Source organism: Camelus ferus, chromosome 14, assembly GCF_009834535.1.
Source record: "Camelus ferus isolate YT-003-E chromosome 14, BCGSAC_Cfer_1.0, whole genome shotgun sequence".
Taxonomy (NCBI): Eukaryota; Metazoa; Chordata; class Mammalia; order Artiodactyla; family Camelidae; genus Camelus; species Camelus ferus.
The window spans coordinates 24,423,698-24,449,771 of record NC_045709.1 but is presented as its reverse complement, the minus strand read 5'-3'; the positions used below and the strand labels follow the sequence as shown (position 1 = coordinate 24,449,771).

Genomic DNA, 26,074 nt, shown 5'->3' with positions numbered 1-26,074 from the left:
GTACGGATTTAACATGAGGATACATATATAGGATGTATCTTTTCAGAACACTCAAAAATACTTTGCCTCCTTTGCTTTTTTCTAATTTGATACATTTTATTGCAGTAACGATTACAATTTTCTTACTAGTTTTTCCATGTTAATTTTTTCTATGTACACTTTCTCCATTTTTATAATTTTACGTAAAGCAGAATATATGTTTTGTAGTTCTTTCCTTTTTTGACTTTTCACAAGGAAAATAAAGTCATACCTGGGAAAATATATTTTAGTTCTGTAATTTGCAGAGTTTAGGAGAATACAGAAACTTGTAATTGAGGGTGTATTCCTCCCTCCTCCACTCTGGGATGAAAAAAGCTTTCAGCCTTTTTTCCCCTCCCCTTGGTAAATTTCACCTTGACAGTGATGCCTTCCTGATTCACTTCTCAGAACACCTGTCTTACCTTGTTGACTTTCTCCCACGCTGTTTTCTCTGATACACTCAGATGTCAAAATTACTTGGTTGGGAATTTTTCTTCCTGGCATGGAGAAATGTGGAGGAAGTACCTGTGAAAAGTGTAATGTTTATAAAAAGATTGCATTTTTGTGTCTCATATTTACTCTGGTCTTAAATCACTGCAGGAAAACAAAACAACATGGCCATTACCTGTGAAAATTTTCTGCAGAGATGAAAAAGGAGAGCGTATTGATGTTTCTAAATATTTGATTAAAAAGGGTTTGGCTTTGAGAGAAAGGAGGTACAGACCTTTTTTTTTTTTTAATACCATTTTGTGGTGGAAGCTTCTAATTTGTATGCTTTCAGACGTGAATTGCCTCTTGTTTGCTCTCAGAAATGACTTATAACCTGACCTTGAGGAGCTAGCTCAGAAATAAATTCATTCAGGATTGCTAAATATTTAAACCCCTGCTGACATTTTTGCTTTTATACTTTCCCCTTTGCGCTGGTATTTACACTCTAAACCAAAGGAAAAGAGAATTAGATAGTGGATAGCAGATCCGAGCCCTTTGACCTCATTTGCTTAAGATGGAAATGTTTAAGCTTTATATTGGAAATTCTGGTAGATATATACCAAAATGGGTGGCAAAAGGTAGAAATGGACAGCAAAAAGAAGAATACCTGAACAATATTTACATTTAAAGATCCTTTCAGGTAATAAGTTTGGGGTTTAAATTCCTCTGATCCAAGGGGAGAAGAATCAGGATATTGCTGTAGCCCCAGTTTCCTCTCTCTGTCTCTTTCCTTGTAGAGGTAGAGGTATGTTAGAACTGCAAATACGTATTCCAGGTAGCCACTCTCCACCATACATAGCCAGATCTCTTTTTTCATCATAGATTGTATCTTTCCTTATTTGGACCAGGACCCCAGGCCTGATGAAGTGGAAAGAGAATGAGAAATCAGAATAAAATGAAAGTGAGGTTGTTGGCTTGGTGTGTAGAGGCCGGCTTGCTGCTGGGGCGTCGGTGCACAGCCGGACGCTGCATCTTCAGGCCTGCATGTGTGTCCTTTCCAGTTCACTGACTTTAGGCTACACAGTTCCCTGGTAAAAGAAACGTTAAAGTGGAAAATGCTACACAAGCTAATACTGCTGACAATAGCCACCACTAGTTTAATGTTCTTTTTTTGCTTTCATGGCACTAAAACTACTATCTCAAGACTGGGACGATGAGGGTGCAGTGTTACCTGAGGAATTATGTAGCTGTTTTATCAGTGCCTATTTCCTTTTCAAAGAAAATACAGGGAAGTGGGAGAAACAAAAACCTGCCATAATTTCTCTAACATAAGCAATGTTAATATGTCCTTCTAGGATTTTTTATAGGCATAATTTTTTAATTGGAAGAGAATAACAGGAAGTAAAATAATTATGAGTGAGTATAGTATATTACCATTAATACTTAGTCCTGAATAGTACGAAAAAACTATTAGGGATTCATATTATCTTTGTATCGTTTTATGAATGTTGATAACTTGCCACACAGATGTTTGTCATTGGGCTAAATTGGAATCAGCTTGAAGCTGTTGTATTTCTCAGTAATAGCTAGTTAATTGTGTAATATTTGGCATATACTTACTACAAGATTTTAAGAGAGAATGGCATATAATGGTGGATAGTAGTTTAACATATAAGTGGAATTGTATTGCTTTATTTTCATCAAGCTCATTCATAATTTAAAATAACTTTCATTGTAACAAATCAGTATATCCTAGGCTAGAGCAAATATTTTCTTTAAATTTCAAGCATATTTGAAGGATTCTTTTTATGTTGTTTGTCCATAATTTTTTTATTTGCTCATGTTTAGATGTGTTCTTTTTTTGGATGTTACAGAATTAACAAATTGGATAACAGCCATTCATTATCCCAGAAATCTCTGGAAACCCCCCTGGAACAAGATGAGTCAGCAGTTACCAAGTGTATTAAAATTAACTGTGACCCTGACAAAAAAGCAGCTGATACTGTCAGTGAGCACAGGGTGTCTGAATTTAAGGAGAAAATTCTAGAACCAAGGACTGCTGGATCCTACAGACCACCAGCTATCCCTACCCAGAAAGTATTTGAGGCCATAGTCAGCTGCATTGGTGACGATGGCACTGTGTTTGTGGTACCTAAGTCATCAGGTAAGACTTCCACTTTGTGCAGAGCTCTCAGAGTGGTCACTGCAGCTCCTGTTCTCTGGTAAGATACCCATGGATTGAAATACCTTCGGCAAGTATCTAACCTCTCTGAACTTGTCTCCACTGAGTTGTTGTGTGGGTTAAATGAAATAATGCACAAAAAGCACTCTTCACAGTGCCTAGCGCATAAAGATCATTCACTGAGACACTGGAATGGATAGACACTGGGCCTAAAGTGAGCAGGGGGCGGTTCTGGGTGTGTAAGACCACTTGTGCAAGTTTGGAAGCTCTCTAAGAAGAGTTAAAAGTTAATAATCATTTAGAATGAAAACAGGAATCAGAACAAATGACTAAAGACCAGGGACTTCCTGAGTCTCTTCAGGCTAATGTGCTAGTGCTGGCTTTCTGCAAGCCGGGTGTGCCCAGAACACTCGAGAACTCCTGGCAGCTCCAGCTTTCACGGGATGCAAGCTCCCTCACTCGCTTGTAAGTCCACCTGTGGTGAGGGGTACGGTGACTATGAAATTTTTGTCGCATTTGTTAATCTCCTAAATACTATTTTTTATTTGAAAACCAGAATAAATCTGTGTAATTGGCTCTTGTAGAAGTGAGTAGTGTTTCAGACCTCTAGCAACAGTGCTTAATCCAGAAGCTTTGCTTGACGTGTGTAATCAGGGCTGGGACTGGTTGACTATTCTGTGCCGGGCAGTGAGCTAGACGCTTTGTGTCCGGTCCCTGCAACCCTGATAGTGCAGGTGGGCCTGTTAGGCCCAGTTCACAGGAGACCAGGCTGAGGCTGCTGCCCAGGAACACACACCTGCAGCGGAAGAACTGGCACAGGAGCTGACAGCAGGGCTGCCTCCAATGGTACCAGCCTTGGACATGTGTGGAGATTATGAGGCAGTTAGCAGGAGGTAGCAACATTTAAGAGTTTTTATATCCACACATCATGATCTATCTGAGCATCTCATGATGTTCAGCTTGTGTTCTGTTTCACATATGTGTGCTGCCAAAATGATGTTCTGTTAAAGTGCTAGTTCTTTTGTATTAGGCTCCCTATGTGTTTAGAGTTTTTAATGACTCTTGCACTCACAAAATAACGCTTGCATTGATAACCAGAGATCAGAATAATTTACATGCTGTTAATCAGTAGTATGTTTTGAAACGTATAGAAGCTACTGACTAAATTAGATTTTTATTAAAGCTCTGTTATGTGGGGACTCATTTTTAATTCCTTATATTTTCTAAGTGATGAAGTTATTAAAGGTTGATGATGACTTCATTTGAAAATGATAGGGAATCTTCCCTAAATGCTTTCTATTTTTAATAATTTCTTCAGAACCAGAACTAATGAAAATGATGAATGAAATTCAGAGTAATTTAAAGTGCCTTGGTCTTTTGGAGTCTTATTTCTGGAAGAAGGGAGAAGCCTGTGCAGTAAGGGGATCAGATACGCTGTGGTATCGAGGCAGGGTGGTGGAGGTCGTTGGCGGCACTATCCGGGTGAGTCTCATGTTCTCCTGTGACTATTTTAAGGCTAAATGCTATAATAATGTTAAGTGGTCTTTTGAATCCAAATACATGAAATTTTGATTAAAACATCTTTTAATGAGTTCATTCCTGTAGAAAGATCAGTCAGATGCATCACACATTTATTTGTAATAAGAATTTCTCTTTTTATTTTCCAGATAGGAATTTTGCCACTGATACCTGAATGGTGCCACTTATTTGTAATTGGAAGCCCTGTTTGTATACACTGTGTTAAGTAAAACAATTAACATTTTCCAGTTTGTTCTGTATCTCCTTAGCAAATTTATTTTCAGGCTTCTCTAATTTACTCTTTCACAATAAGGGTTAATTTATCTTTCCATAATACTGAGAACAGTGCTCGAGTTTCATCCAGAATCTTCAGAAAGAGCTGCATACAGTAGACCTTGAACAGCACAGGGGTCAGGGCACCAGTGCCCCACACAGTGATTCCAAGTATAGTTTATACTGTTCTCTGTACCCATGGTTCCACATGACAGGTTTAAACAACTGTAAATCGTGTAGGGCTGTAGTAGGTATTTACTGAAAAAAATCCACACATAAACCCTTGTAGTTTAAACCCATGTTGTTCGAGGGTCAACCATATTTTGAAAAAACGTGTATATGTAAAAAAATAGACGAAAATGCCTCCATTTACAATGTACTCACTAAGTAAAGCAATGAAATCAAGAGACACGAAGTCTATGAAAAATTTGGTATTAGGAAGGGAAGAAAAATTAAGAAAAGTCTTTGTTAATACTTGCATAGAAGTTTGTTACCTATTTGATGGTGACATTTGACAATTACATAGCACCTCAGGTTTCTAAGCTTTTTTCACATACTCTTTGTTTCCAACTATCATAAATGTAGATTATTATTCCCATTATAATAGTAAGAAATTTAGATTCAGTGATGTGCCCAAGGTTAACCTATCAGTGGGTAGTAGTGCTGGAATTCATGTCTTAAGCCTCTGATTCATAAATTTCTGATCTAACTCTTGGGCCTTTTCTGCTGGAATACAAACCTTGTATGTTTTCAATAGAAGTAAAATGGTTTCAAATTTTGGGTGAGTATTTAAGTATATGGGTACTTTCAGATTCATGTGTTTATATGCAAATGAGTCAGTTTTCACATACATTTGACTTCTTCAGATAATCCTTTTTCTTTTTTAACATAAAGGTAAATTGAAGTTCAGTTTTCATTGTTACCATTCATGAACTTTACATATAAGGAATCCAAGTAAATAAGAGAGTGTGGTGAGCTTTATTTTTCTCACACTTTTTAACATCTCTGGCTTTTAAATTTATTTTAAAGTATTTTGAAATTCTAATCATTTTTTATTTTTTCCTATACATTTCAAGTATACACAATAAGTTTTTCATTTCTTAACTTCCTGTCTTTCAAAGTTTATCCTATGATCTACATTAAGAAATAAACATTACATAAAACTGTATTCACCCTAACTACTGTACTCAGATTTTTTTATTCAATTTTATTTTATTTTTTAAAATTCTGATTGCCAGGCTAGCCCAATTAAACAGTGACATGTTAGTTTTATTAAGTTGGGGTGACAGAAATAACTTTATTAAGTTTAGAAATTGAATTATTAGAATTAAATAAAACATCTCAAAAATGGATTATTGAGGACTTCTAGTTTCTGCTTCCACATTTAAGGAGCTTTGAAGTTGCCATACCATCCTAACCACAAATAAAAAGCTGAACAAACTGAAAAATCAGCAGCTCCTCTTGGATCCATAGAAGAGGGAGGACAAAGGGCAAACCACTGCCCCAGCAATTAGAGAGTCAGGTGATGTGGGAGTCACAGCTCATGGGAGCAGAGTAATGACCAGAACTTCCACTGAGGAAGTGCCGGAACCTAGTGTGGACAACTCCGAGAGGTAACAGCTCCAGGGAACCAAATGTAGGAGGGTTCTACAAAGTTCTGTGAGACTTATCTCTAGGAGCTCGACTTGGTTCTCACATAGGTATCAGGAAGGAGAGACAGAACCATTTCAAAATATGCCAGAGCATTCTGTTCTTAATAAGGCCTGCACTCAGGAGAAAGTAGTTAAGCAGGGCCTACGTGACTGGGGGATTATCAAAGCCTGATCAGCCTGGAGGGAAGGAAATTACCCAGTTTTAACTAGCTGTAGTTTTCCACATGGGAGAAAGACCCAACTCCAGCCTGCTGTATCCATCCTCTCCCACTTTAGGAGAAGAACAAAAACCGGGGGAACACTTGTGAAGTTCACAGTCCAGAGGCACAGGCTCACTGAGAACCTGAGACCTGCTCAGCAGACTGTAGAACACTCGGCCTTCCCGACACCTACTAGCACATTACTAAAGGCCCATTTATAGCAGTTTCTTTCACTCAGTACAAGTCCAGCTATCAAGAAAAAATTACAGTCAAAGGAGTATGAAGGAGTTCAGGATTTGCAGATACTAACAAGTATACATAAAATATAAACAACAAGGTCCTACTGTACAGCACAGGGAACTGTAGTCAGTGTCTTGTACTAGCCTATAGTGAGAAAGAATATGAGAAGAAATATGTGTATGTGTAACTGAAGCACTACGCTGTATACCAGAAATTAACACAACATTGTAAACTGACTATTCTTCAATTAAAGAACAGTATGATATTGACATTGAAAACAGATGATAGATCAGTAGAGTAGAATATAGACAGCCTAGAAATAAACCTGTGCACATACGGTCAGTTTATGACAAAGAAGCTGAGAATATACACTGAGGATAGGTCAGTTTCTTCAATAAATGGTGCTAGGAAAGCTGGACAGCCACATGCAAAAGAATGAAACTAGACCATTAACTTACAACATACACAAAAATTAACTCAAAATAGGTTAAAGATTTGAACATGAGACCTGAAGCCATAAAACTCCTAGAAGAGCACATAGGTGGTAAGTTCCTTAACATACATGGGTCTTGGTGATAATTTTTTTGGATCTGACATCAAAAGCAAAGGCAAAAAAAAAAAAAAAGCAAAAAACAGAATTTTGAGACACAACAAAGTTGAATGAGAAGTAAAAGCAAGGCAACAAAAACAAAAATTAACTAGGTGGACAAACACCAAACTAAAAAACTGCACAGCAAAGGAAATCAACAAATGAAAAAGCAACCTACTGAATGGGAGAAAATATTTGTGAATCATATATCTGATTTACATTAAGAACTCACACAACTCGAGCCCAGAAATGCACTTATGGTCAATCTACGACAAAGGAGGTTAAACTATACAGTGGAGGAAAGAGAGTCTCTTCAATAGATGGTGCTCAGAAAACTGGACAGCTACGTGTAAAAGAATGAAATTAGAACATTCTCTAACACCACATACAAAAATAAACTCAAAATGGATTATAGAACGAAATCTAAGACTAGACACTATAAAACCCCTCAAGGAAAGCATAGGCAGGACACTCTCTGACATAAATCACGGCACTATTTTTTTTTTTTGGATTTGTCTCCTAAAGAGAAAGAAAGAAAAGCAAAAATAACAAATGGAACCTAATTGAACTGAAAAGCTTTTGCACAGCAAAGGAAACCATCAACAAAAGGACAACCTACTGAATGAGAGAAAATATTTGCAAATGATATGACCAACAAGGGATTAATATCCAACATATATGAACAGTTCCTACAACTCACCGTTTTTTAAAAAATGATTAAGAAATGGGCAAAAGAAATGAATAGACATTTTTCCAAAGAGGAAATGCAGATGTCCAACAGACATGTGCAAAGACGCTCAACATTGCTGATCATCAGGGAAATGCAAGTCAAGACCACAATGAGGTATCACCTCACACCTGTCAGAATCAACTGTCATCAAAAAGAAAACAAATAACAGATGCTGGTGAAGATGGGGCAAAAAGGGGACCCTCCTACACTGTTGATGATGGGAATGTAAATTGATGCAACCACTGTGGAAAATAGTATGGAGGTTTCTCAAAAAACTAAAAACAAAACTATCGTAAGACCCAGGAGTTCCACTTCTGGGCGTTTATCTGAAAAAGACAAAAAACACTAATTTGGAAAGATATATGCACTGCAATGTTTATAGCAGCATTATGTACAATTACCAAGATATGGAAGCAGCCTAAGTGTTTATCAACAGGTGAATGGATAAAGAAGCTGTGGGATATAAATACAGTGGAATACTACTCGGCCATAAAAAAAAATGAAACTGACATTTGCAGCAACATGGATGGACTTGGAGGGCATTATGCTAAGTGAAATAAGTCAGACAGAGGAAGGCAAGTACTGTATGATACCACTTATATGTGGAATCTAAAAAATACAGAAAAGCAGGGAATATAACAAGAAAAGTAGTAGAAGTAGACCCACAGATACAGAGAACAAATTAGTGTTTTACCAGTGGGGAGGGGCAGTTTAGGAGTAGGAGACTAAGAAGTACAAACTATTAGGTGAAAATAAGCTACAAGGATATGTTGTACAACATATGGAATATAGCCAGTATTTTTTATAGTAACTAAATGGAGTATAAGCTTTAAAAATTGTGAGTCACTATATTGTACACCTGTAATATATAATCTTGTACAGCAGCTATACTTCAATAAAAAAAAGAACTTATACAACTCAATAGCAAATAAAATTCGAACAATCTGATCAAAAACTAGGTAGAGGCTCTGAATACACATTTTTCCAAAGAAGACATACAAATGGCCAACAGGTACCTTAAAAGATGTTCTATATCACTAGTTATCAGAGAGTTACAAATCAAACTGCAATAAGATATCACCTTGTACCTGTTAGATACAGCTGTTATCAAAAAGAAAACCAGTTAAGTGTGGGTGAGAATGTGGAGAATAAAGAAACTTCATATGCTGCTTTTGAGACTCTGGTACAGCCTCTATGAAAAACAATATGGAAGATCCTCAAAAAATTAAAAATAGAACTACTGTGTGACCCAGCTATTCCACTTCTAGGTATTTATTTGAAGAAAACAGAAAACACAATTGAAAAGATATATGCTCTTTTGTGTTTATTTCAGCATTATACAATAGCCAAGATATGAACCTAAGTGTCCACTGATAGATGAATGGATAAAGAAATTGTGGTATATAAATAGAATGGAATATTTTTCAGTCATGAAAAAGAAGGAGATCTTGTGATTTGAGATGACATGGATAGACCTTGAAGACGCTGTGCTGAGTGACATAATGCAGACAGAAAAAGACAGATACTTAATTATCTCTCTTGTACGTGAAATCTAAAAAAATAACAAAAATTGAGTTCATGGATACAGAGAACAGATTGTTAGTTGTCAGAGGCAGGGTGGGCACTATGGGTGAAAGGCACTAAAAGTACAGACTTCCAGGTATAAAATACATCATGGAGATGTAATGTACAGCATGGTGACTATAATTAATAATAGTGTACATTTGAGAGTTGCTAAGAGAGTAGATCTTAAAAGTTTCCATCCCAAGAAAAAAATGTTTTGTAACTATGCATGGTGACTTACTGTTGTGATCATTTTGCAGTATATGCAAATGTTAAATCATTATGTTGTACACCTGAAACTAATATGTTGTATGTCATAGCTAAATTCAACTATTAAGTGTACTTAAAAGGCAGAAAACACAATTTGAAGTGACAGGGCAAGCATCAGAACCAGACATGGCAGAAGTGTTGGAATTATCAGAACAGGAACTTAAAACAGTTCTGGTTACTATGCTGAGAACTCTGATGGATAAAGTAGGTGACATGCAAGAACAGAGGGACAATGTAAGCAGAGAGGTAGAAATACTAAGAAGGAACCTTTCTGGGCTTATTAGTGGAGTGGCCACAGCTGAGGGAAGAATCTCTGTGCTAGAGGGGGCACCAGTAGAAGCCTCTAAGGCTGAAAAGTAAAGAGAGCGAAAACTGAAAGAAACAGAGCCGGTACCCCAGGACTGTGGGACAACAACAAGGGTGTAACATGGGGGTGATAGAAATACCAGCAAGTGAAGAGAGAAGAAACATCTGAAAAATTATGACTGAGAATTTCCCCAAATTAATGTCAGACACCAGCCATACATTCAGGAGCTCAGAGAACACCAAGCAGAATAGATGCAAAACAAATTATTCTGTCATTTCAAACGACAGAATATCCAAGTTACAGAAAAATCCTGAAAGAAGCCAGAGGGGGAAAACACCTTACTTGTAGAAAAGCAAGGAGAAGAATTACATCCAGCTTCTCCTTAGAAACTACACAAGCAAGAAGAGAGTGGATCGAAGCATTTAAAATCTTGAGGGGGAAAAACCCATCAGCCTAGAAATCTGTACTCTGCAAAATTGTCCTTCAAAACTGAAGGGAAACTGACAACTTTCCAGAGAAACAAAAATTGAGAGAGTTTGTTGCCAGTAGACCTACCTTGCAAGAAATGTTAAAAGAAAAGTTTTAGGGAAAGGAAAGTAATAGGTTAGAAACTTTGATCTACGTAAAGAAAAGAATTTGAAGAGGAATAAGTGAAGATAAATCTTTCGTTTTTCTTTTTTTGATTGATCTACGATAATAGTTTGGTAAGCTCTAACAGATAATCGTTTGTTCAGAGTAGTAATAGCAGCAATGTAATTACCCGTGCTTTTATATATATATATATATATATCATATATACGCTTATGTATGTTTATATATGTGAAATGAATGACCACAGTGCAGAAGATGGCAGGGAGGAATTAGGGTCATTTTGTTATTGTAAGGTACTCATACTGTCAAGTGTCTGTAAAGTGGTACAGTGTTACTTGAAAGTGGACTTAGATCAGTTGTAAATGATTATTGCAAACTGTAGGGCAACCACTAAAAAAAATATTTTGAAACTATATTGATATGCTAAGAAAGAGAAAATGGAATGATAAAATTCCCTTGCCCTGAAAAAAACACCAGAGGAAAAAAACAGTAGAAAACAAAAATGAGAACAGAGAACAAGAGCAACAAATTAAAAATAGTACCAAAGATGTTAGATATTGATCCAGCTATATCAGTAATCACTTTGAAGATCAGTGGCCTAAGTGCACCCATTAAGATAGATATTGTTAGAGTAGATCAAAAAACAGCACCCAACTATCCGTTGTCTACATTGTATACAAGGTGAAGATTAAATGGACTGAGAAAAATATTCCATGCTCAGTCTAATCAAAAGAAAAAGTAGCTATAATAATTTCAGACAGAACAGACTTCAAAGCAAGGGAAGTTATCAGGGAAAAAGGAGGGCATTACATGATGACAGATGGGTCAATTGTCTAAGAAGACATAAAATTCTTAATGTATGTGCCCCTAAGAACAGAGTAAAACTACGTGAGGCAAAAACTAATAGAGCTGCAAGGAGAAACAGGTGGAGACGTCAACATTTCCCTGTCATAATTAAGACAGATCCAGCTGGCAGGTGACATGTCCGTGTGTGTGTGTGTGTGTATGCAAGAGAATTGACAAGAAAATGCCTGGAACTAATAAGTAATTATAAAAAGATTGTAGGATGTAAGATTAATGTACAATACTCAGTTCCTTTCCCAGTCCCTTCAGTGAACAAGTGGAATTTGAAATACAAAACACAATACCATTTACATTAGCACCCCCCAAAACAAAATATTTAGGTATAAATCTAACAAAATATGTACAAGATCTATATGAGGAAAACTACAGAACTCAAAAAACAAAATTAATGGAGAGAAATTCTGTGTTGTAGAAAGACTCAGTAATGTCAAGATGTCAATTCTTTCCAACTGTTTTTATGGATTCAGTGCAATCCTAGTCAAATTCCCAGCAAGGTCCTTTGTGAATATCAGTAAACTTGATTTTTGAGTTTATATAGTGAGGCAAAAGACACAGAGTAGCCAATACAATACTGAAAGGGAAGAACAAAGATGGAGCACTGACATGTTAGGCTTCAAGACTTAGCATAAAGTTAAAATAATTCAGACTGTTACTGGCAAAACAAAATACAAATCGGTCAATGGAACAGAATAGAGAACCCAGAAATAGAGCCGCGTAAATACAGTCAGTGATCTTTGACAAGAGAGCGAAGGCAGTGCAACTGAGCAAAGATAGTCACAATGGAACATCCACATGCAAAAAAATTAATCTAGACACAGACTTTACGTCCTCCATAGAAACTACCTCAAAGTGGACCACAAACCTAAATGTGAAGCGTAAAACTCAGAAAGACAGCATAGAAATACAGGTGACCTTGCGTATGGCAGTGACTTTGTAGACAGCACTGAAGACATGACCCATGAAAGAAAGAATGGATAAGCTGAAATTCGTTAAAATTAAAAACTTCTGCTTTGCAGAAAGACAATGTCAAGATAATAAGACAAGCTATACACTGGGAGAAAATACGTGCAGAATATGCATCTGATAAAGGGCTGTTACCCAAAATATACAAAGAACTCTTAAAATTCAATAATAAGAAATCAGCCTAATTTTTAAAATGGGCCAAAACCCTAACAGACACCTCACCAAAGGAGACATACAGATGGCAAGTAAATACATGAAAAGACGCTCCACGCCATACGTTGACAGGGAAATGCAAGTTAGTACACGATACTATTACGCATCTACCTGTGTCACCAAAATCTGAAACACTGACAACACCAAGTGCTGATGAGGATCTGGAGCAACAGGAACCCTCATTCACTGTTGGTGGGAATGCAAAATGGTGCGGCCACTTTGGAAGACAGTTTGGCAGTTTCTCAAAAACTGAACTTACTCTTAGTGTGTGATCCAGCAGTTGCACTTCTTGGTATTGTTGACCTGAAATAAACAGACTGCCAGATAGTTCTCCAGCAAAGTTGGGTTTATTTGGGGTCAGCAGGGAATTGCAATTCAGGATCCACAACCATGACAAGCCACATCCAAGTTCCTGCACAGCAAGGGAAGGGGCATTTTTATGGAGAAGAGGAGGAAGTTGGGAAGACTCTGGTAAACAAAGAGCCATGGCTTTTCACTGGTGCGTCCTGGCCAGAAAAAGGGGGGAGTCTGTCCCTGTTGGGCACGGCTGTCGTCCAGGGCTTAGAGCTCCCCTTTCTGGTCTCAGCTGTATTTAATTGAAGTCTTTGTTTATTTAACTTTCACAGCATTTACCGAAAGGATTTGAAAACTTAACGTCCACACAAAAACCTGCACATAGATGTTTGTAGTTTTAGTCGTAACTGCCAAACTTGGAGGCACCCAAGATGTCCTTCAGTATGTGAATGGATACATGAACCGTGGTCTGTCCTGACAGTGGAACATTATCCAGCGCTAAAAAGAAATGAAGCCACAAAAAGCCACGGACAAACCTTAAATGTGTGTTACTAAGTGAAAGCAGCCAGTCTGAAAAGGCTACATATTGTATGACTCCATCTACATGACCTTCTGGAAAATGCAGAATATGAAGATAGTAAAAAGCTTAGTAGCTGCCAGGGGTTGAGGGGAAGGGGACTGAACAGACGGAAACCAGAGGATTCTCAGGGCAGTGAACCTACTCTGTGTGGTGGCGTAAAGGTGGATGCAAGTCTCTGTACATTTGTCAAACCCACAGAGTGCACACCACAAAGTGGACCTTCTGTTATCTCTGTGGACCTTGATTATGGTGTGTCAGTGTAGTTTTATGATGGTAACAGGTTACCCGTCTGGTGCAGGGTGTTGTGATGGGGGAGGCAGGCATGGGAGCTTAGGGAGTATGAGGCAGGCTTCTGTACCTTTCTCCAAATTTTGCTATCAACCCAAAACTAAAAAAAAATAGTCTTTAAAAAGTTATTTTACAAAAAAGTTTGAGGAACACTGGATGACTTAAAAGCAAATTTTTTTCTCATAGGATTTCTCAGAACCTTTTTTATGCAATGTGATTCTCCAAGAAGGAAACATTACATTCAGAGTTTCCCAAGCTGAAACTGAGGAATACTGAGAAATGTTGTTTTATTAAATAGAAAAAACGGGACTTCTAAAATACTTTGAAAAACAAAACAAAATTTTTAAACATTCTCCAGAAAATTAATTATTCTCAAGGAAAGAAAAGGCTTTGGTTTATATGTAAGAAATCCTTTTGACAGTGAGATTTGATACACTATGGGATGAGGAAATGTAATGTTGTTTTTTTTCTGAATATGTTTTAAATCCAGATTTATATTTCTTTCCAGGATGTCTTTTTTTGTTGTTGTTTAATACCAGAGGGTCCCTTCAGTCCTCTAGTTTTTAGTAGTAAATTTTAATTGTAAATTTTTATTTGTCTAGATAAACAAGTTCGTACTGTACAGCACAGGGAACTATATTCAATATCTTGTAGTAACTTATGGTGAAAAGAATATGAAATGAATATATATGTATATATATATATATATACAGTATATAATATATATATATAACTGAAGCCTTATGTCGTACACCAGAAATTGACACAAGATTGTGAACTGACTATACTTCAATTAAAAAAAAAAGTATACAAAAAAGTAATAAATTTTATTTGTCCTGTTTCAGGTGCAGTATTTAGATCACGGATTCACAGAGAAGATTCCGCAGTGTCATCTTTACCCTGTTTTGCTGTGTCCTGATAGACCCCAGTTTTGTATTCCGTGTCAGCTCTGTAATACCATACCTGTGAGTGAACAGTGATTGGTGGGATGGTTAATTTTAAATACTTTTATTTTATTTTAATTTATTGTATTTTATTAAGAATAATTTTCTAGAAATTAGAGTGTAAATTGAAATTCCTTTTAGTGCAACAAAAGTAGTAGAATATTTAGAAATAAGCTCACTAAGACAGCTAAAGGGCCTTTATGAAGAAAACTACAGATTTATACTGAAGGATATAAAAACATCTGGATAAATTGATACAATAAATTGATAGATGGGAAGGTGTATGATTGTTAATTTCTAGTTATGGCTTTATCAAGTAAAATTTCAAGATATTTATCCTTTATCTGGATCAGGTTAAGGAATGGTATATTAATTATCTCACACTACATAACAAGTTAAGCTTAAAACTTAGTGGTCTCAATTGACAATAAGCTTTTTAGAGGTTTTATACAGTCCCTGTGGCTCACAGACTAGGAGCAGCCTGGCTGGGTGGTCTTGGCTCAGGGCCGCTAGGGAGGCTGCATCCTGGACGTGCCCCAGATGCACATCGTCTGGCAGGTGGGCCGGGGGCAGGTGCTGGCAGGAAGCACTCCCTGCCAGGTGAGCCTCTGTGCACATAAAACGTGACAGTCGCTGCTCCGTGGTACGTGCAGGCATGGTCATTATGCAGGCACTGCGTTGGCATGTTGGCTCTTTTAAAGTTTTATGATGTTTTGCTTTTACTGTGGGTTTATATTTTTAAAGCATAAAATAAGAGAGTGACATGGGAAGCTGAGGCGAATTATTAGTTTCTTAAGATCATTTTTATCATATACCCATGATATCTCTGAAAATTGCCTGTACGTTTTGTACTACTCTGTAGTGTTACCTGTTTATGGCTGCTTTTGTGTATTTTCATTTACTTCCTGCTGTGTCTTATTTTGTGAAAGTGTGAAGGAATCTGAGTCTATTAATCCCAAACAGGTTGGGAATGTCTGGCAACCAGATGCGATAGAACTTCTTCAGGAACTGCTTTCAAAGAGAGAGGTGGAAATTCACATCATGGTAATTTGTATTTAAAGCATATGTCGTTGATGTAGATTATTTGCCATGAAGTGTTCAGGTAACATAATGTGAAGCATATTTTTTATGATGAACTATGTCCCTGTGTGATCCTAAATTACTCATTAACGTGAAAGTTTCCACTTTGGTTCCTAGGCTCATTTTAAATAAACCTAATTTTGAGCAAGTTCCCGAGAACTTTCATAAGCAAGAAATCCGGTAATTTGGACAGTTCCTTAGTAACGACTTACTTTGACCCAGGGAGAAGTACTAAGGAATTAGAGACGTTTACAGCACACTTGGTCGCTTTCGAGAGGGTGCTATGTGTAGCGCTGTGTGAGGTGCAGGTAATCCTGTCCTCAGAGACCCCATCTAGTTAGGGAAACAGTGAGACACAGAAACCTAAAGACTGGACACCACGAAGGGCTTGCGCGGAGCCAGGCGACTGGGAAAGGACTAAGTGTGACAGGAGTGTAGGGTGGTGAAGTCAAGCCAGTCTCCTGACCTGGAGGGGAGGTGTGCACAGAAGCAGGCCTGGCACACCTGTAGGAAGTGTGCGTCTGTGAGGAGCAGTGTGAACAGGTGTGTGAGAAGTACGGTCAGTCAGGAGGTCAGTCAGGAGGCCCCACTGGAGGTTTCTGAGCAGCCAGGTAATGAGAAGATTAACCTGGAGCTGTGTTTGAAGATTCAAGTAGAAAGATGTAAAAACTGTGAACAAGTATTTCTGTGTGAAGCTGTGACGTGACAAGGACCAGAAAGAGCCACAGACGCACTTAAATGAGGTAGAGGGGCCTCCCCGGTCAGTCACACCTCCGTGGGCGGTCACGGAGTATAGCAGAGATTGGAGCTTTTTAGTTTATCGAGGCAGCTTTCTTTGCTGCTTAGCTTAACATGGGCAAACACTTCTCAGTGTAGCAGGGGCCCCCGACTTCCCAGAAACCATGCCTGCCTGCCTGCCCTGCAGCCCTGCCGCACAGCAGGCTGCCCCGCCTCCCCGCCCCGGACCTTCCACACTGGTGACACGTGCATGCTGGGCTCTGGTCTAGGCCTGCAGAAACAGCAGTGAGCCATATGGTCAAACTCCTGCCTTCACTGAGCTTCCATTTTAGCGGGGAGAAGCAACTTTTTAAAATAAAATACAGAGTGTGTGAAATAGTGATAAGTGCTAGGAAGAAAAATGAAGCGGGAAAGGCTGGTAGGGAGAGGGGGGCCGGGGAGGAAGTAGCATTGAATACACTGGTTGGGGAAGACATCCTTAAAAAGAAAGAATTTGGTTAAGACTTTTAAATGGTGAGGGGACACCCCATGCAGATATCAGAACAGTTCCTGGAGCTCCAGGACAGAAGCCTGGAGGGTTCTGGAGGGACACAAGCCACTGTGGCTGGAGGACAAGACCCACAGGACTTGGAGGTGGGAACTGTGAAGCTGGGCAAAGGAGTGACGTGACCCGACCTTACCCTCTGCACTGATGAGAATCACACAGAGAACACAGAACGGGGGCTGCTGGAAGTTACAGACACTCAGGAGAGACACGAGTTAGGACCAGGGTGGTGCCAAGCAGAAAAGAGGAACGATGGCCCATCGGTCCGGTGCATGTCCAGTGCCCAGTGTTTGTAGATGGGCCCACAGGTTTTAAAGCCATTGTATGACTCCTAACTGTTAATTTTTTCCAATTCCTACCATTTTGGATTTTTAAGTAAACTCATTTATTTTCCCCTGAGCATAGCTTTTCTTTCCCCTTGTACTTAGGATGAATTATCAGTATCATCTAAAGATGATGTGCAGTAAATTGCTTTCTGGTAAATAGCTAGAAGACTCTCTACCTTACAGACATGTAAATATATTCTATATAAACCATAGTAGTAGAATTGTTGCCTTATAACCTGCCAAGATACCATGGAGAAATTTTTGCAAAATGAGTCACTAGTCAAACTAGTAATACTGTGATTGTCAGAAACCTCCTTTCAGTTTTGCTGACTATGAAACTTTAATCTTCAAACAGATATTATTTTATAGTAATAATCTTCTGTATTGAACTTAAATAGGAATTACCTGAAAGTCCATGGGAGAAATTATCTATTCAGCTCTATTTTGATGGAATGTCACTTTCTTATTTTATGGCACATCATAAATATTGTACTTTTGAACATTCTGAGGAAATACTGAAGGAAGTAAGTGAACTATTTTTCTATGAAAATCCAAACTGTAGAGAAAGAAATTGTGGTTAAAATGTCATATTTTTGTCTTACGCCTCAAGTCTTCCAAATAGTTCTACACGTCTTACATGTTAAGAGTGTCTCAAGAATCTGTCAGTTCTTTATTGAGAAATGATTACACTATGTCATGCTTTATAAATGTCCTAAAAAAAAGACTTCGGTTGCACTCAGGTTCACTTAATGTTTCTGTACCTTCAAACCTAAGAAGCTCATAGTTCTCCAGTGTTGTTTGAATATAGATGTAAATTATAAAATTGTACTGCAATTCACTGCCAGAAAAGGGCTGTCTCCCAAGAGAAAGTGTTTTTTCCTTTTATTTGGCGGTAGAACGTTTCTCCCATTTGGCCTTCTTACTAGAAACTCAGAGCCAGATTTTAAGCTTAGCTTCATAAATAGCCCATTCCAGTTGCCTGGTGCTTCTGTTTTTAATATTTTTAAAAACATAATCAGCTTGTTATACATATGGTTTCACATTGTAAGCTGCCACAAATACTTTATAGAAGTGGAATGTTCATCGTAAATATTAACATCAGCATTTTACATAGCAAGATAGTTTCATTTCTAGACTGACAGTCCACTTGTTGGTTTTTGAATAATGATAACACACAGCCAGTGAGTGTTCAGTTCAGCATACAAAACTTTCTTCTCTCGAGTGGAAAACCATGATGTTAGTCTGTGCATGTGATCCTCACTGCCAGCCGTTTCCTTGGAGCAGAGGGGTATGCGTGTCTGCGTGCGTGCTCCTGTGTTTGTCAACAGGTTTCACCAAAACTGCTTAGTCTGCCTTCTGTTGTACTCTCCAGTGTGAACATTTAAAAGGGAAGGAAGGGCCTCCACCCTCTTACTGTAGACTGTGTAGAATGGACATGCGCTCAGCATGATTTTGAGGGTTCCTCTCGTTGCAATGTTAAGATTACTCAGAACTCTAAATTTTCCCGGAGTTAACCTGAAATGACTACCAGCAAGGACATGCCCACAGTTTTTGTGGGATGAAATATTAAAGTGCCTTAAAACAGTACTATATAGTTGAAGATGGTTTTGTTCATTAATAATACTATGTTATTTCAGAAACCAACAGATTACAATAAAAAGTATGAGGAAGAGAGATGGAAAGTAACGTTTGAGGTAAGTTTCAATCCAAATATTTTGAAAATTTGGACACTTCCTCAATACAAAGAATCCGATACAAGACTAGGAAGTAAACACTTTTCTTTTATAACAGCATTATTGAGATAATAAATTAAAGTGTACGATTTAGTGGTTTTTAATACAGTCACAGAGTTGTGCAGTCATCACAGCTATCTAATTCCACAACAGTTTATTGTCTCAGAAAGAAACCCCACACCACTGCTGCAGTCACTTCCCACCCCCTTCCCCAGTCTCCTGGAAACCACTAGTCCTCTGTCTGTGGGTTTGCCTGCTCTGGACTTAGCCTATAAAGGGAACCGGACAGTCCATAGCCCTTTGTTACTGGCTTCTTACATTCAACATAATGTTTTCAGGGTTGATTCATGTTGTAGTATGTGTCCTGTTTATTACTGAATAATACTCCATTACATGGATACACCACATTTTGTTTGTCCATTCGTCTGTTGATGGACACTTGGGTTGTTTATACCTTTTTGCAGTTGTAAATGAAGCTACTGTGAACATTCTTGTACAGTTTTTAACTGGATGTCTGTTTTCACTTCTCTTGAGTATGGACCTAGGACTAGAATTACTAAATCCTTGGTGAGTCTGTTTACCATTTTAAGGAACTGTGAAACTGTTTTCCAAAAGAGCTGCATCATTGTATGTTTGTACTAGGATTGTACCAGGGTTCCATTTTTTCCCATATCCTCACCAACTTTTGTTATCTGACTTTTTCCCTAGCCATCTTAGGGCAGGTGTGAAATGCATCTCATCGTGGTTTGATGTGCGTTTCCCTGGTGACTGGTAGTGGTGAGCATCTGCATGTGCTCTGTGGCCATTTGTATATTTTCTTTGGAGAAATCTCTTCAAATCCTCTGCTCAGGATTTGACACCTAAAACAAAGGCAACAAAAATGAAAATAAACAAGTGGGACTGTATCAGACTAAAAAACCTTCTGCACAGCAAAGCCAGATCAACAAAATGAAAAGGCAGCCTACTGAATGGAAGGAAATATTTGAAAATCGCATATCTCGTAAGGGGTTAATAGCCAAAATACATAAAGAACTCATACAACTGAATAGAAGAAAAATCTCATTAAAAATGGACAAAGAAACTGAATAGACATTTTTTCCAATGACAAGCAGATGGCCAACAGGTACATGAAAAGATACTCAACACCACTAATCATCAGAGAAATCAAAAAAAAAAAAAAAAACCACAGTGAGATATCACCTCACATTTCTTAGAACAGCTGTCATCAAAATGCAGGAAATAACATGTTGGAGAGGGTGCAGAAAAAAGGAACTTTTGTGCATTGTTGGTAGGAATGGAAATTGGTGCAGCCACTATGGAAAACAGTATGGAGGTTCCTCAAAAAATTAAAAATAGAAATACCATATGATCTAGCAATTCCAATTCTAGATATTTATCCAAATAAAATGAAAATACTAATTCAGAAAGTTATCTGCACCCCATGTTCATTGCACCGTTGTTTACAGTAGCTAAGACACGGAAGCATCTGAGGTGTCCGCCAGTGGGTAGATGGATGAAGAAGCTGTGGTGCCCGTGTACAGGCGTACCTTGGAGGCACCACAGCTCTGACTCCAGGCCACCACAGTGAAGTGAGGAGTGCAGTAAAGCACGTGTCCATGAAGTTTCAGTGTCCCAGTAAATATGAAAGTTGTATTTACACTACGCTGTAGTCTGTTAAGTGTACAATAGCATTATGTCTAAAAAAAAACAACGTACATACCTTAATTAGAAAATAGTGTATTACTGAAAAATGCTGATCATCATCTGAGCCTTCAGTGAGTCATAGTAACACCAAAGATCACTGATCACAGGTCATCGTAACAGATACAATAACAATGAAAAAATTTGAAATATTGTGAAAATTACCAAAATGTAATGCAGAGACATGAAGTGAACAGATGTTGTTGGGAAAATGGCACCAATAGCTGTGCTTAACACAGGGTTGCCCAAAACCCTTAATTTGTAAGTAACACTCTGCGACGCACAGTAAAACAGGGTGTACCTATACCATAGAATGTTGTTCAGCCATAAAAAAGGCAATCCTGCCCTTTTTTTGACAGCGTAATAGACCCTGAAGGCATTATGCTAAGTGAAATAAATCAGAGAAAGACAGATACCGTATGATCTCACTTATATCTGGAATCCAAAAAACTGAACTTACAGAGCGCAGATTTGTGGTTACCAGAGGTGGGGTCAGGGTGCAGGAGTACAGACTTCAGTTATAAGTAAGTCCTGGGATGTGACGCACAGCATGGGGACTGGCATGTGGTTTATAGGAAAGTTGCTAAGAGAGTAGATCTTAAATGTTCTCATCAGAGGAAGAAAAAGCGTTAACTGCGTGGTGGTGTGATGGATGATGGATGTCAGCTCAACTTACTGTAATCATTTCACCGTATATACGTTTATCAAATCACCACGCTATATATTTTGGACTGATACAATGTTGTATGTCAGCTATATCTTAATAAAACTGGAAAACATAGAAAAGGAAAATTTTCTAAATGAAGAAAATGTTCTCTCCATTTTTAGCTGGGTTGTTTCTTCTGCTCAGCTTTGAGAGCACGTTACATGTTCTGTATACAAGTCCTCTGTCAGAGCTCTTGCAGACACTTTCTCCTGTTCTGTGGTTGTGTTTTCACTTTCTTGGTGGTGTCCTTTGATCACCAAAGTTTTACATTTTGATGAAGTCCAGTTTATCTTTTTTTTAATCTTATTTTTTCTTTTGCCATTTGTGCTTTTTGGTGTAGAAAATGATTTAATAAGTAAAGTTTTATCATTATAAATGTAGAATTTCATTCCTATAATTACAAAAATAACATGCTTGTTTTGGAATGTTTTGTAACATATCAGTAAAATTCAGCAGTTGGTAAGTCACTCTTTGCTGAAATCTACCAAGTGGTTCAAATATATTTTGTTTTGCCGCCAGTTTGGAATTGTTAAATAGTAAGTGAATCTATGAATTTGAATGTGATTATTTTTCTTTCTATGCTAACTGCCATATTCAAGAATTCTTTAACTTATTAAAAGAAAATCACATGTATTTATAAATACATTTGCTTTTAACAACTGCTGACTGCCGTGATTTACTTTTCATTATTCCTTATGCGTTTATAGAGCTTAAGAGGGAACACACTTTTTTGATGATTTTAATTTAAATCTTCTTTTGGCATCTCATATGAATTTAGTTTTTACTATAAAACACATACTTATTCTAAAAATATAAGAAATACCAGAGAAATGTGAAAAGGGAAAAAAGTCACCCCCATTCTGCATCTCAGACACCTAATCCAGTGGCAGTTCCTGTTAACTGTTAACTCTTCTCTAGAATTTTGTGTGTGCATGTAAATATTATACCTAAATAAACATTCATGTGGGGTTTTTTGCACAAAATCTTTTTTTTTTTGGTGTCGGGGACAAAAGAATTCTAAAGATCTTTTGATTACTCATCACATTTTGGTCCTACTGTGAGCAGATCGTTTTGTGTTATTCACTGTCTCAACTGACTTTCTGCTAATTGAAAGTAAATTGGCATTATAATGAACTTTAATAATGTAGTGGATGTCTGTAATAGTCATTCTGAAATTTGAATTTATTTGTGGTGTTTTAGGAGTTGCTTTTGTCTGAAACAGAGACCCCTCTTCTACCACCGTACTCGCCTTCCTGTCTGCCTCCCCCGGAGGAGCTCTACGCTGTCCAAGTCAAGCACGTTGTCTCTCCCAGTGAAGTATGTGATTTCAGTCCTGAGTTGTTGGTGTTGGTCTTAAAGTCTAGGATTGCTTCTTCACATTTCTTTCTGATTTCAAATAACTGACGGTTGGTGACCTTTAGTTTGCCAACCGTGTAATTTCCTCTTCAGACATTTGTTTATACTTAATAAGGCAAGTGTTTCTTAATCACTTTTTGGTTTTCCCACTTTGTGTCGCTTCTTAAATCAAATATGTGTATTTTTAAGTTGGAACTGTTTCCACCTATGAAACCTTCCCTGTCCTCTTCCTGCATTGAACTTAGGCGCTCTTTGCTCTGTTTTCCGTGCTGTTTGTCACCGGCTGACACTCTGTGCCACTTTCTTGCTATGTTTGTCTGCTTCTCCCAACTAGAGTGTAAGTCCATGAAGGCAGGGATTTTTGTCTGTTTTGGTCACTGGCGTGTCCCTAGAATGCTGTCTGATAACGTAGTAGGCACTCAGTAAATACTGACTAATGAGTAAGTACACTGGGGAAAATTCACTTACACATTCTTGGCGACCAAGAGAGAAAGAAGTGGCAGATTAAGTTTTAGCCATTTTTACACAGTGAACCCTTCTTTCATAGAAAAGAGTTTGCCCCATAACTTTTATGAGGGAGCATGGTACTGGAAACTGTTGTTGGTTTTGATAATGATTTTCAGTTAGTTATTTATCACTGCAAAACAAATTGCCCCGATTTAGCAGCTTAAAGCAACACACAGGAAAGTCCGGAATCCAGGAGCTGCTTGAGTGGGTCCCTCAGGGCTGCAGTCACAGAGCTGGGGCAGGGAGGTGCTGGGGCGGGATCCAAGGAGACCCGGCTGCCTGCTTGCCCCCTAGACCAGTCCTGGGCAGAACACCACCAAGGCAGAGGCCGTCTTTGGTAATCTGGCCTCAGTGGCCGCGGACTGTCACTTCAGTCCTGTTGTTTGAGTCACAAAGAGCAACTCTGGTTTGATGTGGGAGACAACTCTCCAAGGGATCACAGGGCCATCACTGGAGGCTGTCCTGCAATAGTTTTGTCCATATCATGAATACAAAATTACAGAATTAAAAAAAAATTACAGAATTTTAAAGTTTTTTCCTTCCCTTCCCCCCACTTAGGTGTATATTTGCCTTGATTCTGTAGAAAATTGCACTCTGTGTAACCAGCATAGCGACACAGAGGACAGTGGAGTCGCCTGGGAGTCTGAGTCTGAGGGCCTGACTGAAGCCCTGCGGAGGGTCAACAAGAACGTGGAGACGTTCCCGCCTCTGACGGACTTCCGGACAGGTGCGGACTCCTGAGTGCAGGGGGTTCCTAGGGAAGCCGTCTGAGACGGCCCTTCCTGAGGCTCACTTTACATGCACGACCTCTCTCCTTGGGGCACTTTCATTTCCCAAGACTCGGGCCGCATTGTACAACTGACTGCGTGAAGAACGCTTTTCTGAGCCGCTAGCTCAAACTGTGACTTAGTATTGGGACCTAAATGGCAGTTACTTTCATTGCAGGTCACCTAAACTGATCATTCTGGAGTCAGGGCAGTAGAACTCAGGTTGTATCCTGTCCTGTCAGGATGGGTCAAATCCCGCTTTTCTTCTTTCTAATCCATCTTACCATCTTTATTAAATAGTGGGATTCTCCTATGAGGAAGGTGCATCTAGTTGCTGGTGTTGACGGTTCCTAAACACCAACAGTGGTGTCTGTATGTTTTTATCAACACGTGACAAATAGAGATATATTTATTCTTGGTATTTTACATGTATCAGAGGGTATTTTATCAAATTAAAACATTAGCCTGATTTTACTTAATGAGATTTTAATCACTCGGGAGCCATGTTTGGCTGAGAAACAGCATTTGCTGTTCCCTCTGCCTGGAATTGTCTGGAAGGTATAGCAGAGTCCCTGCCCAACTCTGCACACACTGCAGGTCTTCCCCATCCCGCCTGCACCCACCCTGCCTGCCTGCTCTTCTCCATCCCCCCTCCCCACTTTGTAAGCATGGGGGGTGGGGGGCAGAGCACTGCAGGGCTGCTACCAGCATGTGGAAGGGCACCTGGTACAGGTCGGTGCCTATAAATGTGTCGAATGAGTGAAAGAATAAACTCATTATGATTTTTTATTTTTGTTAATTCATTTATAGTCTGGAAGAAACAATTCCTTCCTTATTATATTCTTGTCTTGAGGGAATTTACACAGTCTCTGCATAGCATGGTAATTCATGGACCTATACATATATTATTTGTGCATTTTTCTACAGTTATTTTATTCAAGTTTTTTTAAGCATAGATATGTAAAGTTGGTTCATAGACAAATGCATATGAAATATGTACATTTGAATGAGAAATTTATATTGAAGGAGTTGTTTTTTGGGTTAAAATAACATGACAGCCTCGTGAGTTTTTAAAAGTTCTCCTTGAGATGAAACTTCAGTCATCGTTTAAGGCTGAAGATGGTGAAAGCTGTTTCCCCTGCAGACAGCTCTGTCACAAGAGATTCTTTACTGTTCTGCTGATAACCTCGGCATACTCAAAATAATTTGAAATTAAAGGTCTTTTGCACATTAAAGTTATGTGTACTTAAATGCAGCTTGCCCACAACCACACTTTTCTTTGTGGAAATTGTGTAGAGGAGAACGTGACACGTGGCGTGAGGGGTGAAAGCGGGCAGGACAGGAACCTGAGGTCTGCGCCCTCTGAAATCTAAACGTGTGTTAACACAGGGGAAGTAATACCGCACTGGTTTTCCACAGTTTTACTCAAGCCTGGCATTCATTAGCAGACACTTTACTGAGCAGTTGCTTGTACCAGGTACACACGAGAACTAGCGGGCCACAGAGGAGGGGCGTGCACACCCAGGACAGTATGAAGTCAGCTCGTATTAAAGGTGTGTGCACGTTGCCACAGGCTAACAGCGTAGCGGTGATTAGCAGTGGTCAGGGCTTTGATAAAAGTCATGGTAGAGCTGATCTTTCTGAGATAAACTCCTGTCTTTCAAAGGGCACGGGGAACATTCCAGAACAGGGAACCGCTGTGAGCTGAAGTAGAGGTAACACATGAGGATGTGTGGTCAGGTGGGTTGGGAGTAGACTGTGAAGAACCCTGTAAATTGCAGTCTAAGGACTGAATACTGCAAACAGTTAAGATCCCACTGAAGACTTAAATAAGAGCTCAATGGAGCTGAAGTTTCAGCTTGGTGGTTTTGTAGAGAATGGATTGGAGGAGGTCAAAATTATAAGTAG

At 38.7% G+C, this 26,074-nt stretch overlaps 1 protein-coding gene across 7 annotated transcripts in view; it reads left to right on the top strand.

The window, feature by feature from the left end:
* The window catches only part of RNF17 (ring finger protein 17), a 91,930-nt gene that overhangs the window by 61,333 nt on the left and 4,523 nt on the right, over positions 1-26,074 (top strand). For 6 of the 7 annotated variants that reach the window (XR_004325826.1, XM_032496541.1, XM_032496542.1 and 3 more), the window contains 9 exons: positions 619-734; positions 2,322-2,611; positions 3,948-4,111; positions 14,610-14,729; positions 15,672-15,752; positions 17,795-17,920; positions 19,034-19,090; positions 22,737-22,853; positions 23,958-24,126. Coding sequence is in view for 6 of the 7 variants with exons in the window: in XM_032496541.1 (XP_032352432.1) it covers positions 619-734; positions 2,322-2,611; positions 3,948-4,111; positions 14,610-14,729; positions 15,672-15,752; positions 17,795-17,920; positions 19,034-19,090; positions 22,737-22,853; positions 23,958-24,126 (1,240 nt within the window). In the remaining variant the exon portion in view is untranslated. Of the gene's footprint in view, positions 1-618; positions 735-2,321; positions 2,612-3,947; positions 4,112-14,609; positions 14,730-15,671; positions 15,753-17,794; positions 17,921-19,033; positions 19,091-22,736; positions 22,854-23,957; positions 24,127-26,074 lie in introns of those variants that run through there. The other variant, XM_032496544.1, reaches the window with a different exon arrangement.